Below are 15,782 nucleotides of genomic sequence, written 5' to 3'. Positions count from 1 at the left end.
GTAAACTATCAGCAGGCCTATATCACATGACAGGCCTGCTAACCATACTAATTGGTTTCTTTATCAGTAGGGCCAGAGTAGACCTGCTCTTCCCTTCAATCATTCATGGCTCATTCCCTAGACCTTTGTGAGGTAATTCATCCATCGCTTCACTTGAGATATGGCTGGTGACATCTATTATAGCTATTTAATTATCAAGGTGACTGTGTGTTTTAATCCGCTGCAAGCACGAGCTATTTAAAAAGTCTGCCTGTAAATGATGGGGAAAGCAAAGAGAGGAGTTGATGATTATTGATCATATAATATATGATGTGTGTGATATAAGTAGGAGCTGATCATCATCATTGACAAACAACCACCTGACTTGTGAAGTTATTGTACTTTACTTGAATTCTTCTTTCTCTCTCTCTATTTTATACCTTTACTAATACACTTCAGAGGAAGGGTAATATTGTACTTTTTATGTTATTATTATATATTAGAATTATTCTGTAATTTTACTTTTAAAGGAATCATTTTATAATCGAACTACTTTTTCCAATACGGAGTACTTTGACTTACACTAATTTGTTTATTGGAGTAAAAAAAAACTTAATTTTGGAGCTCTGCATTCTCTTGTTATGCATTCATTTATGTGGGTGTAAGCATAGGAGTGTGCTCGATATCCTCCGCAGCCCCTCCCTCTGCGTAAAGCGGTGGGCGGGGCGTAATCACACATTGTGCTCCCCTGGCTCGCCGGGTTTTAGAGGGATTACCGCGGCGGGCTGGCAGGGCGAACCACACACGCTGTTGCCGCCGTCGGTTGGTCGGCTTCCCAACAGCGGTGGCGGCGACCGTGAGCCGTGATGGCATGCGTTGACAGCGACGACGTGAACGGGCAACTTTCAACTCGAGGACAACAAAACGGGAGATCCGGTTAGAGTCCCGAGATTATGTCCGGAGCTGCTTGTGCTGCTGCGGAGAAAAGTTTACCAGGAGTAGGGATACTCTCACCCCGGCGGGAGAAACATGGTAAATATGCGTTTTCTACTGTTACAAAGTAGACGTTAGCTTAGCCTCGATAATGTTGCTCAAGGGACTCGCGTATTTAAACCAGCGACCTCTCCACATCGACGCATCTCCTTACGTTTACGTTGTGTAATGTCGAGCCACTTCGCTACAAATAGGCTTTTAATTAACAGGACGAATATTCAGTTTAGCAAACATACAAAGAGTTGACAAGTTATTCTAACGCACGTACGTCTTTAAAACTAGCCAACCGACTAAATCATGTTGTTCGAGAAGGAACCGAGTTGGAAATGCTTGTGTTTTCCATGAAACATCCCATACTGTTGAACAGCTGACACAACACTCTCCGCCGACGAGTCCCGACACGTTTGTGTTGTCTTGCTTGAGGAAGCCAACGTGTCATTTAAAACAAAAAATCCTAAATAATTATTCTGTGCTAGTGTGAAAACGTGCACGTGCTCACATGTACACACTCGTGGATATGTAGGAGCTTTACTGCACATATTTACTATCGTGTGTGTATATGTACTGCAGTATGGAGTCCTGCAAGCTCTTCTATTAGTTATACTTTGAAAATGTGTTATTACTACAGCATGTTTGTGTCGCCACTCCTATGTGAGGACATTAAAATGACAGATTTCACAGTGGAGTTTGGTGGAGATGAACAGACCACCTGCAGCCCAGACAATGCACTTGTCATGATGTTTAAAGTCATTCTGACTGCTAAAGGTGACCTTTTTTTTAAAATCACCCATAAACATCACGCAGCCTGTTTACAGCACCCACAGGCACGGCTAAGTGGAGCAGCAAGTTTATCAAGTTTGTCTGCAGGTGTATTTATTTCAGGCGGACGTCCAATTATTTTCTGTGACTGCATGCAGTTGGACGGCGCGGGTATGGAAATACAACGCCAGGGGTGCGTTCACGTGTACTGGTGTATCCCACAGCTCCTTGTTGGAAGGAGAACACAGCATGCACCCTAAGCGTGTTGCACGGGTGGACATGCCACTGTTATTCCTCCCACAGGTTGAATAACATGACGTGTTTTGAGAGTAAAAACGGATTCTCCTCTGACCCAGTTGCGGGGGCTTACTACAGTGGAGAGCTGCTTCTTTGTACTTCTGGCCTACAAGATACAGCCTCAAAAGAGGAGCGAGTCTAAATGGAGATGAGGGGCACTTGTCAAAGTCTTGATGGACTCATAAAATGCATTTTTAAATGATAATTTTCCTCTTCAGTTTGACTCAAATTGAACATAATTGTTGAAGAGCCTCTCTGATTGCCACTATCCATTAGAGAGATGGATATTTTTTTTGTTGCCAGCTGACACCCACTTACACTCAACCACGTCTCTGTGGTACATTGTGCTGCTGTCTGCTCGGCGTCTCTGCACCCAGGTACACAAGATAACATGGGGAGGCATTTCTCAACACGACACCTATATGAGCTGTTCGGGGACCGGAGGCAGACCGTCCCGTCCTCAGCTGTTAACCTTTTTTTTTTGTTGACAACACTCAGGGGATGCTTATGGAAGTGTGGACTGAGCAGCTTTCCAGTGCAAATGTAGTTTACTGCTGAGCAGCTATTATGGTGCAGCATGCAGAGCCTTGCCCAAGGGCACCTGAGCAGTAGTTGTTGTGGAAGGATACAGCATTGGACATTTTCCTCAAGCACGTTTTCCAGACAGTGGCTGGAATGTGGAATGTTTGTAAGGGAGTAGAGAAAGTAGAGTCTGTTGACCGGAGTTTCCATTGAGACACTTCTTATTTCTCTTAACTGGTTGGATTTCTTTATATCTTGGAGATGGAATTGTGACCTAATAGCAGTTTGTTGCATAAAACATGAAAAAAAACATTCACAATAAGTTGATTGTGGTCAAAAACGGAGCGCGATTTAAAATACAGGATTTATGTAACAGACTCACGCAATGTTGCTATCTTTTATTTATTTATTTATCTTTATTTATGCAGGGGTACATCATGATTTTACGATTATCTTATTTTAAATTATTTACAAGACAAAGGTGATGCAATAAAATATTTTTTGTATCGCAGAAAGGCTTTTACAGAGTGTGTACATGTGTTGTTCTGCTCATTCAGTTTGTTGCATGTACACAGGAGAGAATCGACTGCAGAAACAAATTAATTAGGTAATAAATAACCAGTATGAATAATGTATAATTTAAGAGAACATCAGTTAAACAATGAGAAAAAAGAAATCCCAGTTTAGCCAAACAGGACTATTATTCTGTCTGTGGAAGTAAGCTGGTGTCATTGTTATCACTGAAAACGTGAGTCATTAACGTACCTAATACCATGTTAAACATGTTATTAATCCCGTGTGGCTGACTCATGAGGGCGTTTTCAAACCTGTGTTGTTAAAAACAGGTTGACTGGTTCATTTTCCTCCTTGATGGTTTCAGCAGATAAACACATTTGAAACATGGTGGGTACAAACAACCTACAATCCACCACTCCGTAGAGCTCTGTGCATTTAAAGAAGAATGTTTGATATTGTCAGTATGCAAATGTGTAACCCTTGAATTTGATACAACCCCGGCTTTTTCAAACATAATTTGCGCAATTAAATATCTCACATTTGGGCCTGTGAAGTTAAGAAGTAGATCTAGATCTTACCCTTAACATGATCTCCATTCTTGTTTGGAGGCTTAGATATTTGTACAGCAGCAAGAAAAATATGGTTCACAACGTTGTCTCTGTCCCATCATAGATAATGCAGACTATCTCCCACTCATTTCCTCTGCACCGCTTCAGTTCAGAGTTCAGTTCAGTCAGACAGATGCAGGAGACACGTCGACATCTCCTCTCCTGAAGAGGGAAGGCAACTGGTATCATTGTGGGACTGATTTGTTTATGCGACTATGGACTGTAGTGGACTTGATTTATTGAAATCAATATGGATGCTGCTTAAAGGTCTCGCATGTGTTTTCGTAAAACAAAACCGTGTGTGTGTGTGTGGTGTGGTGGTGTATAATTAATGCACCCAGTAGCCTTTTCTGCTGCCAGAATTGGATCAGTTTCAAAGAGGAAGATTTCGTGTTCTGCAAGCAGGACTTTGGTGTGTTTGTGTGAGTGTGTTTTTGATCTAGAGGAAAGAGGATGGGGGTGTGTTTCCTTCTCTGAGCTCCTGACAATAACCCCTCTGGGCAGCAGTGTGTTCTGACATTCTTGTTGTTTTTCTTTAGATTAATGTCAATAAAGTGGTTGTTATTTTGCCCACGGTCTAATTCCTTGTTTCTTGGCAAAGGGATAACAAGAATGGGTTAGTTTAAAGCTTAAAGATAATTTGTCTGCCATCAGTTAAGTCAGGGTTGTTTTGGCTGAGAAAAGACACACCAGGCCTCGGCGTTGGAAAAGCATTGTTTGGCCTATAAAATGTCATGTGTTATAAGATTTATAGAAAAAAATAATCAAGAGATGAGTCATTGGTGAAAATAAGGGTTAGTTGCAGCTCCATGCTGGCTGACACAACAAACACATAACAAAGGAAGCAACAGGCTGTACTCAACGCCTTTCATGGATAGTCTTCTGAGACCTCTCCGGAGCAGAAGTCCATTGAATTCACTTATTAGGTGAGCAGTCACAAGATGTTTTTCATTATTTTTTGGCCGTTTTCATTTATTTAGACATTGGCACTCGCTGAGGCCTGAAACATCCGTGTGTAGTGGTCTGTTACCAATGGTTGAATAAAATCATTGTTATTTGTGTTTATCTAATATGAACAAAGCATTTTGTTATCCCTCACTGGGTAAGGTTTGATGATTTCTTTGATCCATCCTTGGTTGTGAATGGGACACTCGACAGTTTGGAGCTTGTTTTTTCCCCCTGTAGGATACAGGAAAGCAATTTTTGCAGTACACTTTGCTTTATGGGTCGTACACGACCACACACAAGCCCCCCATCAGCACCACAAATCACGTTGATGCGCTGAACCAAGGCCTTTGTTTGGCAGTTGAGAGCGGACAAAATGGGAGGAGTGAATGTTGTTGAATGGGAGCTGACTGGTGGTCTTCGACTTGTCCTTCATGCGTTATTTAAGGTGAGGTGTGAGCCCAGCTCTACTCATTGGCATCTGTTTCCAGGGCAACCGGTGAAATCCGTGTCGTATCCCAGAATGAATGATCCCTAAATTTATTAGGATGAGGGGAGTGATGTGAGCGTGAGAGGGGGACGGAGTGTAATCTGTGAAATGTGAAGTATTGAGATGTTTCACATGTAGGTACACAGGTTTATCTCTTTCTCTCAGTGCTTTTGGATTAGGGATCGAGTGGGCTAAGCCGACAGTGAATCGACACACACCAGCAGTGATGCGGGGTGTGTGAGTAACATGGTTTGGATTTACCAACACACAAATACTCTGCCCATCAAAGAGATCCTGTGTTCCCCTTTCCCCCTAGCCATATCAAGTAACGCTGATTCATGGCCTATTATTACTCTCTGTGGGCAGATGTATTAAGCTTGCAACCTAAATTTGGTTCAACCCTTATAACAGTTTATTTTGAAACCTCTCAGCCTCAACAGAACAGATTTTGCACAATCATTACAACCTGCAATAATGACTGTTAGAAATACGAGAGAAATGCAGGACACTTATGTGAATGAGTTCACACTTTCATGTGAGATAATGTCTCAGCAGCAGCTCATGTTTCTACCCAGAAACTGGACATTTGGTTAGCCTTAGTAAAGTGCTGTCATAGTGGCAATTAATCAATTAGACAATTCTCATGGTTGGTAAATTGTTGCCATTTCATTTATTAAATCAAAAAGCGAAATATTTGCAGATTCCAGCCCCAAAATGTTGTTATATAACTGGAGATGTAACATCTTTGGGTGCCAGTGCTCCGTCCGTAAATGCTTGACAGACTTGGAATTGTCAATCCAGAGATATTTTTTCTTTTTCAGCCCATAAAAACTCAATAAACCTTCAGCGTATATGATTCTTTCTCGTGATGGTGTTCAATAATCGACTAAACCTTCTTGACCTCAGTGAACAGCAGATTTTGGGGTAAGCAGACAAGTGGTATTCATGTCATATCTGGTCCGTCTTCAGTTCATTTCTCCCCACAAAAGTATATAATGCAGCACTATTAGGTTTTTGTCTGAGATACAAAACAGACAGACGGAGGAAAAGAAATCATTCAACAATTTGCCATTCTCTCTTCCAAATAATCCATCTGTGTTATTATCCGTTGATGAAATTAAATTGCACACTTTAGGATACTCCTCACCGGGGAATATGCAAGAGCATTAATGGTTTGTACGAGTCGTATTTAACAAAGTAACAGGAAACACAATAAAGATAATCCTTGTTGTAAATTGTAAATTGTAAATAAATAGAACATATTTCCACCTTCTAATCCGTCAACTCTCACTTCGGCATATTCTCTTAATTATTATTCATTTTGGAGTGACGACATGCTGGTTAATTAAAAATGGTGTAGGTCGAAGGGAAAAAAAGGCATAAACTCCGACTGATATAGCGGTGTTAAAACTTTCACATCTGTTGTTCAAAAATATTTATTTTATTTATTCAGGTCGGCCTTTTAATGACTTTTAGAGTTTGATGATGAAAAATCAGAGTAGCAAAATAAAATAAATGACGTCTTCAAATGTCTTGTTTTGTCAGACAAGACAAAACAAGACACACACACACACACACACACACACACACACACACACTCACAGACCTACCAGTCACCGTTATGCAACTCACAGATGTTTCCATAGTGTGTTGACAGAAGGATGCAGGGTCAATCAGACTGTGTGGACACATTACTACAAGATAGCTCTGACTTGTACTCATGCCAACAATGTGGTGTACTGGGTACTACGTGATGTAGGTGCAGAGCAGCGCTGCGTTATGAATCAGGCGTCTAAAAATGGAGCCATTCTTGATGTTGAATGTATCTTAACTCTTTCCGCTGTTACTTTTGTCATCTAAATACAGTATGGCTGTGTGTGTGTGTCTGCATTCAGCGTCTAAAAGTGTGCACTTTACATTTAGAGAAATGGTTGCTTTGCTTCTCATTATTTACACAGTGCCACTAAAGTGAAGTCCCACATTCAGATTTGATGTTTGAGCTTAAATTGAACACCTTGTTGTCATCAATGTTTACATTTTGATATGAATGGGTTCTCAGATGAGATCATTTTCTGCTTAATTTATTGTTTTTATAGTACTAAACAATTTTTAGGCAACGGTGATCAAGAAAATAATCAGCAAATGAATTGATAGTAGAAATGATCATTAGCTGCAGGTCTAGTTTGTTGATATTTGTAAATTGCGTTATACTTATACTGTAAGTCTGTCTGTATTTATTCAAATTATACTTGGATATCTCCTGGGACATTAATTATACTTGATGCTAATAACTGCTAACCGACCATAGGTATTTATAATAGTTGGTTACTACAAACTTACTATTGTGATTTGAAATTACCTTAATTTCTTTAAACTAATCTGATTCTACTGGTCCACCTGTGGAGTTCAAACACTGACCTTAAGCCTTCTTCTTCTTCTTCTTCTTCTCTGTGTCTCCATCACTTCCTCTGCCACACCCTGTTACTATTTCTGTCTTTTTCGCCCTTTAAGATTACAAGCTCACACATGTATCCTCACCCCATCGCTTTCTTTCTTTCCTTCACAGAGCATTTTAGAATGGGAGCAAGGGCTGCTGGGTAATATTTGCAATGGAAAGCGGCAGATTAAAATCGCAGATTACAAGAGAAAAAAGGAGAGAAGAGGAGGGATTACATCTTTTTTGCAGTGGGTGTGTAAAGCAGGTCATAGTCAAACATACACGTGGTTCAAGTTGTGGAGGGATATTGATCCGTCCTTTAGCTCGTGAAGTACACTGTTGTTTCTGTACATGTATTAGCCAGTCATTATCTGATGCTGAGTTCCCACATTGTAAATGGATTGCCAACAGTTCATTGATTTTTAACTCGATATCCATTCAGAGCTCTATGTTTCTCGCCGCAGTGTGATTTATTGATTTGCTGTATTTCCTAGTTGCTCTCTGGTGTAGTGACCAGAGCAATGCAGGAGACTCGGTGTTCATCACCAAACAGTTTTCCTTCTCCTGCTGAAAATATAGTCCAAAAGAGCTTTACAAAAACCTGATTTAGTCTCCGGGACGATCTTAAATGATCCCTTACTTTCCAGGAAATGTTCCATATCAACATCTATTGAAAATGAAAAGAGAATTTCTCTAAATATAGCATGTTATCGTTAAATATCATTAGCACCATTCATTTAGAGACATTAGTGTAATTACTACAAACAGATAATGCCAGATTACTGCAGAAATGGGCATATGCACACTCAGTTTGTGCCATTAATAATGATTTCGAAAGCAAATCGTGTGTATTGCCCTGCTTGGATGGTTTCAACGTGTTTTTAAATGCACTGTTGTTATGAAAGGCTCTTGTTGGCACTTAAACGTTCTGAAGCTCTGAATGTTTTGCAGTGTTTTAGCACAGCCATACGTCTGTTCATATCCTGCCTAATTTACCAATATAGTGTATTATTTAGTTTGATCTACCTTTATTCTAAGCATTTACACCTTGATGAACTCGTATACAACTTGACTGATTTAAATGACCTTTAAACATTTCTGCTGTGTAGTGCTTCAGCGGCCATCTGTCCTCTGGAGACGTCTTAACTGATCACAGTTTAAATTTGCAAGTGAGTGTAAAGGGGAACGAACGAGGAGAGGATGAGAGCGGGATATCTCAGTCAATCTCTCATCCCTCCATCTGGTTTGTTAATGAGACTCTGGGGATTTTTTCTAGGTCATGGCACTGCAACACTGACAGTTTCATACTGTGTGGACATCTCGGTGAGAAACTACAAAGCTGCTAGAAATTTGGTTGCGATTCTTATCTCGTAGCACACACAGAAAAAATGCAAATTGCATGACGTTATGTGATGTTTCAACTTGTGACGCGCTGGTTTGAAAATGTGTATCAATCCTGTGGCAGTTTGATTTTCATGCCTCTGGGAATAAGAATTGCTTTTATACAGATAACACTTCAGTGACACATCTCTGGATTTAGGTGTGTGGTGGTGGTGGGGGGATTTTTTTCATTGATTCCAAACATCAAGCTCTCACTTATTTTTTGTGCATCAGTTATTAATGCAGACGTCATTCTCAGTACAGAAGTAGTTCTGATAATTTGACGCTTAATTAAAGTGCTATTGAATCAAATAAAGTGGCTTCAGAAGTAGGACTTATACATGATGGTGGAGGCATCGATGGCTTGAAAGAAACGCTGAGGCAATCACAATCACAGAGTTAGTGAATAACAAGGCAATTGAACACGGAAGCACTTAAAAAAAATCAATCAGTGTTGATGGATCAATTATATGTGGTTACTTGTTGTAATCTGCAGTGTGGTGATCACCTTGGTGATTCTTACTAAGCCTCTGGTTGGTGTGGATTCATCCTGTTCAGCCCACCATGAGTTCAGTACATCATGTGTGGGCGCGTGCAGAGAGCAGCCTGTTAAAACGCTTTTTCAGTCCGTGCAGCGTCACAAATCACACATGTGCTGTTTACTTCCCCTCAACCGGACCTTTGCTCCCAGGTGTGTGTGTGTGTCCTCCTAGTTCTGCTCACCCATGGTTATTTTATAATAGTAGGAAAGTTTATCTGTAGCACAGTGAACATTTTAAGATAAAAAATAAGTCCAAATTCAAGGGAGGAAAGAAAGGGTAAATCCAAAATGCCCACCTGAAGGTAAATAAATCTGTATTTTGCAGGTGTGAGTTCATGAGGGAAGAGCTTTTTTAGTTTTCTGTGGGTTTTGGACTGTTTGTCAGACAAATCAAACAGTTTACATATGGAAAGTTGGCCATTAGGAGCTGGTGCTAGGCATTTTCCCTACTAAATTACATTTCGATGATCAAACGACTAATTCATGAATCGAGAAAGCAAATGTCAGTTTTATCAATGGGCATTCAGATTAATCGATTGGTAGTTGCAGATATTAAGAATTTTCTGTTTGTATCCTGATATGGCAAATATATGTAAAAATCATATTAAGATGTTCATTTACAGTCTTCTTGGATTGATTAATATTTTCTATATATTTTTCTATATATATATATTCCTTGTTGCTAGGCTGAATATTGCAGAAACCATCCATGTTTGTATTCCAGTCCATTCCCTATTTTCCTGTGTGTTCTGTGACTGTTTGGCTTTCCATGTGTTCTCTGGGTAACTCTGTCTCTGGAGCCCCATGGGGAGGTGGTGTGCCTGTCTGCCAGCTCCTCCTCCCCAGAGGAGGCTCCTCTTCTCTGGCCACACAGTCATGGCTGATCCTCCAGGCAGGAGGCTCTCAGTCCAATTCTCCTGAACCAAATGTCTCATTTCACCTTAAAGTGCCCTCATTTTTGTTAAATCTTTTTTTTTCTCTACCTCTGTACGTGATCTGAATACATTTACAGAATGGGAACGGTTGAATGAACACATCTGGAGGATAGCCTGTCACCAAAACCAAGCCAGTTCTCTTATTTATTTCTGTATTTCTTGGCACAAATGTTTTCCTAAAATGTACTGTTTGACAACAGCAAATTAAATATTCATTATGTGACACAGTCAGAGGTTTCCCTTTTGATCCTTTGCTTATAAAAAAATAAATAACCTCATTGAAGTCAACATAGAAGATGAGGGATTCTAATACGATCACAGCAGCGGAAATGTAAGAGTTGAAGAAACGGCATTAAAATAATGTGAAAATGACAGGCTGCAGTGTTTCATGGCCCACAGAGTGCACTGTAATTTCGATGATGGACAGAAATGAGTTGGGTTAGAGACCCAGTATCTCTATTTTGTTTCAGTTTATTTTAGCACTGCACAAACAGTCTTTTTGCACCCTTTTTGTTTGAGTTGTTGCAGGTGTTTTCAGCCTGCACACAGATACTCGCTGCTTTGGCTTTCAGAGTTGACTTGTGCCTCCCTGGTTGAATGATTTGAGTTAAATTGCAGGTGCAATGGTTTGTATAACCTGCACCATATCCTGTAGCAGCTTGATGCATTAGGTTTTTTCTTTCTTCTCTGGAGCCCTTCCAGATGTTCAGTCATCAATAACCAGGGATACTCATCTGTTATTCTGAAGTCTGCTGGAACAGAGAGGCCTTGGCAAACATAATAGAGTTTGCTGAATTAAGCGGTACAATGCGTCAGTCTCTAAGTTGTGGTCTGAGTGCATCTCCATATTTGTCCAAAGAGCTGCTGTATATTCTGTTCTGTTAGATTAGATAGTGATAACGGTGGAAGGAGGAAGAAAACAAAACAGAACATCCATAGATAAACTAGGGACTCGTGTTGGTCGACAACCATGTTGCCCAGAGGATGAATCTTCCTGACTTTGAGGATTACTGGACATTTCTTTGAGCGCCCCCACCAGGTCAAAGTCAAAATGTGTCCTGTGCTTTGGTTTATGATCAAAAACCTGCTAAACTAATGACATTCCCTTTGTGTTGAGCACAATTTAGCACCTTAACTCTAAACTATGATGACCATAATATCTGCTAAGCATCAGGATGTTAGCATTTTTACAGTTAGCATGCTGATGCTAGCATTTAGCTCAAAGTACTGTGCCTAACTTCAGCCTCACAGAGCCATTAGCATGTTGCTATGTTGAAATATAGCACGTTTTGTTCACATCATTGATAACCGACTGTACCATAATGAAAGAGGATTGTTGCCATGGTTACTGTGCAGCCCTGTAGTGTGTTATGAAACGATATGCTTCATTTCTATATAATGTATTTCTTATTATTGCATGCAGTCCCTTGACCTCCATCCATGTATGAGGCAGCATGTCGTGTCTATATGGCGAGCTAACTTCCTGGTATTGATTTAAGAAGTCTGGTTTTAAACATCTCCTCCACTAAATCACTTGATCCCCCCCCAATCCCGTTATTTCCTCCCCAGCACTCAAACACACACCAGTTTGAATCAGCCAGTGCTAATCTGATGTTCCGGTTCAGACAGTGTGGCTCCGTGCTGGTTTAGAGCCGATTACTAGATGGCTAATGTCATATAATCTCTATTACATTCCATGTGTTTAACCACTCATTTGTCACAGAGAAGACCAATAATGAATCATTTAACCCAAATACATCATTGGCTTTGACTTTTCACATATTTTGCTTTACATTCATTCTTCTCTCTCTGATACCAAGAAGAAACAGTTTTTTTAATTAATTATTTTGTTTATTTAATCAATTAATCTTTTGGTCTGTATGTAGTCGGAAAATAATTTCTAATTGAATTTCTTGTACAATTAGAGAGACGAATCTTCACTCTCTGAAGGCTGAAACCAACAAATGTTTGCCGTTTGCCGTTTTTAAATCATGACAGCTCGGTTATGTAATGAATCAAATTATCATTTCCTCAGAAAAGAAGATTGCTATATTCCAAATTAGGGCTGAAATGAATGATTCATTTCATTATTGACTAACTACCTTATTTTCTCATTTGCTCAATGAAATATGAGAAAATAATTAATTTCCCACAGCCAAAGAGGACATCTTCAAATATCCTAGTTTTGTGCAAACAACAGCGGTTTATGGAGCTGCATTTCTTAGTGCTTTTCAAGGCTCTTTGCACTGCATTCAGTCTACATTTACCCATTCACACACATTCATACACTGATGGCAGAGGAGCCGCCTGCACATCAGGGTCTAATTGAATCTAACTCATTCACACACATTCACATGCTGATGGCACAGCCTTCGGGGGCAATTTGGGGTTCAGTATTATTTATCATCGTGTACAACAAAGCCTCTGCGTTCTGCCAAAAATTTCACTGATTAGCTGCCAGGGAGGATTGCGAGAGGCCACGTGTATCTGACTTGTGTCTACCTCTGGCTCATGTTAGTGGATAATGAATTGATGGATCCGAGGGAGGAATTAAAAGCTTCTGACTCTCTGGGAGCAACAAAAGGAAGGTTCCCGCGGCAATTTCCTGCACTCGTTCCAGGCTGTCGTCTCCCCGTGGCAAGGTCCCTGCTCCCAGCTCCCATCAGTGAGACGCTCAGATGAGCTGGCTTACTGGGACGTGGAGTAGCACTTGCTGGCCCACTCTCCTCTCCACACACAGGAAACATCACAAGCTTCTCTCCTGTTTCAAATTCCACACCGATGCAGAGATATCCACTATATTTGCCTCAACTTGTGTCCTTTTGCTTGTTCTTTTTTGGTTGAGTTTTTGCCTTCAAGTGATAATTACTTCCATAATCGGTTAATCTGTAGGTTATTTTTAGCCACACTTACGGCATGACTCGGAATGATGAAGTCAGTCAGTCCATAACTTTGGTCCAGACTGAAATATCTCAACATTTTACGGATGGATTGGCATTAACTGTTGTCCAAACATTCTTCCAAACTGCATCCTACTGACTTTAGACAATCCCATCTGCCTCAGCCGTCCTTTGTGTTTAGTACTAATATTACACATTTTCATAACCAGAACTAACATGATAAAAAACAATACCTGCTAAATATCAACATGATTGCATCGTCATCTTGAGCATGTGACACCAAGGTTGGCCCCTTTTTGAAGTGGTTTGTTTCGTGTGATGGAAGGTTCAAAAGTCAAAGATACCGTTTATATTCCAACTGAATAAAACATAGAAAAGCAGCAAATTCTCACATGAGAGAAGATGGACATTAACTATTTAACACGTTGTGCATGATAAATGACTCGAAGGATTACAGACACGTAGTAACATAACTTATCCTTTCAGAAATAGTTTACAGTATGTAACTATATATTTGTATTGTTGCTACTCAAAAGATCATCATACCTTTGACAGAGGAGCAGTAGAGCATGTGAGATTTTACATATAGATATTTATATATAGATATTTTTTGCATGCGTCCTAGCTTCCAGATCAGATAAGAACCCAGGAAGCTGCAGATGTTATGTAAATTAACCAACTAAGGCACGAGGGACGTAACATTTATTTAACAGCTTCTTCACTTTTAGGACGTCTGCTGTGAAAATTACATTTAGGACATTTTTTGCAGGAAGTTTTATGGTCAGTAGTTCCTTCCAAGGAAAACGTTTGATGCCCATGTTTCGCTTCGAGAGTCTGCATTCGCATCCATTCATACATTTTTTTATTTCTCGGAGACGAGTTGAGTATCTGGATTATATCTCCTTCATATTTCCCAGTAAACAAATGCCCTGGTGTGTGTTGGTTGTGTGTTTTTGGCTGCGTGTCCACCCATCTGTATAATAATCTAAATGACCTCAGTGCAGAGCGGGGTCATAGGCCGAGTTATGACCTGATATCTATCTACGGCTGCTCTCGGAGACATGTGGTGCCTCTCTGTGTTCACATGTTAATAATTTCCCAGTCAGACCCACTTTCCAGTGGAAGTCCAGTACGTGTGCGGACTGCTGAGTGTGAGGCGCTGACGGCCACTAGAATCTCCTGCGACCAGCTGATTTATGGCCAGGCTGTTTGCTTGTGAAAGGCAGCAAAGGAGGATGGACAAAATATTTGGTTTATATGAAACATGATCTTGTCACAAATGTAAAATAGTCCCGGTTATGTGTTTTTTGGAGGTTTAGCGCATGTTGCAACAGGAAGAAGATGCCGTTTCATGTCCATTGCCATAGTCTGGTAGTGTGATCATGCACTAATCATCAGGCTGCAACTGATTGACTTCACCAATTTAAATTATGAAATCGTCTTCTAATAATTTGTCTGATTAACTGTTCCGGCTCCAGCACGCTATCCCTTTTGACGCGAGTACTATGAAAAGTTACGTGTAGTAAATGTATTAAGTGTGGGCGTGTGTATGTTAATAAATATAAAAATGCAAATTTAAATATATATATATACATGTTTTCAAAAATAATTCCTTTGTAAAAATACAAACCGTGTTGCTTCACAAACAGTTGATTGTGTCAGCGTTTATTTACTGCGAAGGTTTGTTCTGGCTGCATTTCCGGCCGCGTGGTTGGACCGATGGATGCGTTGTGTTATGTTCTGAGGGTGTTGGCCATCTGTACTCAGGAGTAGCAAGAAGCACAGTTTCATTCAGACCAAAGGATTAACATGAACTCCAGATAAAGAAGAAAAGATGATGATGGTTGCCGACTCTGGGGGATGTATCACAAAGCCATGGGACACGATTAGACTCCCATGTACTCGGCGCTTCTGCGTCTAAGGAAAAAGACAAAAAGAATAAAGCCTTCAGGGTTTGTCAGCAGTTTGCTCATGTGTATGTGTTTCAGAGCTTAGTCTGTCTGTGTGCGCTTTGCTGCCGTGGCAACAAGAGTTACCACATACTAATATTTTAGGTTGCCTTACGTAATCGTCTGCTTTTGTCAATAGTGGGTTTTCAGCACAAGAGGCTGGGTGGAGGCTGTGTGTTCGGAGCCTTTAGCAACACACCACTCCACTAACTGACCATTGTGCGGTCTGCAGACAGATTTACTGTCTCATCAGCCGGCTTTATCCTCCTATTTCCCTCCAGTCCAAACACAAGGATCCTCTCAAGACTAGGCACTCAATACGCTTTTCATCCTCTTGCTTTTCTTTTTTAAGCCCTGCTCTTATCTTCTGTTTCTCTTGCCAAGAGACGAGGCAGAGATGGAAAGAAAACAGTGAACTCGGTGACGATGAAAAGCTTTGCTACGAGGCGACATAAACACACCTGATGTTTTATATCAACGGCACACGATTCGGAAGCAGGTTTTTGGTACATGGTTTAGCCTGAAAGTCTG

General features: G+C 40.5%; 1 protein-coding gene across 3 annotated transcripts in view; it reads left to right on the top strand.

The window, feature by feature from the left end:
• The window catches only part of tmcc3 (transmembrane and coiled-coil domain family 3), a 38,508-nt gene that overhangs the window by 15,181 nt on the left and 7,545 nt on the right, over positions 1 to 15,782 (top strand). The window contains exon 1 of one of the 3 annotated variants that reach the window (XM_084038787.1): positions 760 to 1,011. The exons of the other annotated variants lie outside the window; for them this stretch is intronic. Within the exon in view, the coding sequence (XP_083894913.1) occupies positions 1,009 to 1,011 (3 nt within the window). The 5' untranslated portion in view covers positions 760 to 1,008. Of the gene's footprint in view, positions 1 to 759; positions 1,012 to 15,782 lie in introns of those variants that run through there. 3 annotated transcript variants of the gene reach the window in all.

This window comes from Eutrigla gurnardus (assembly GCF_963514095.1).
Source record: "Eutrigla gurnardus genome assembly, chromosome: 21".
NCBI lineage: Eukaryota > Metazoa > Chordata > Actinopteri > Perciformes > Triglidae > Eutrigla > Eutrigla gurnardus.
This window is presented reverse-complemented; position numbering and strand designations above follow the sequence as displayed.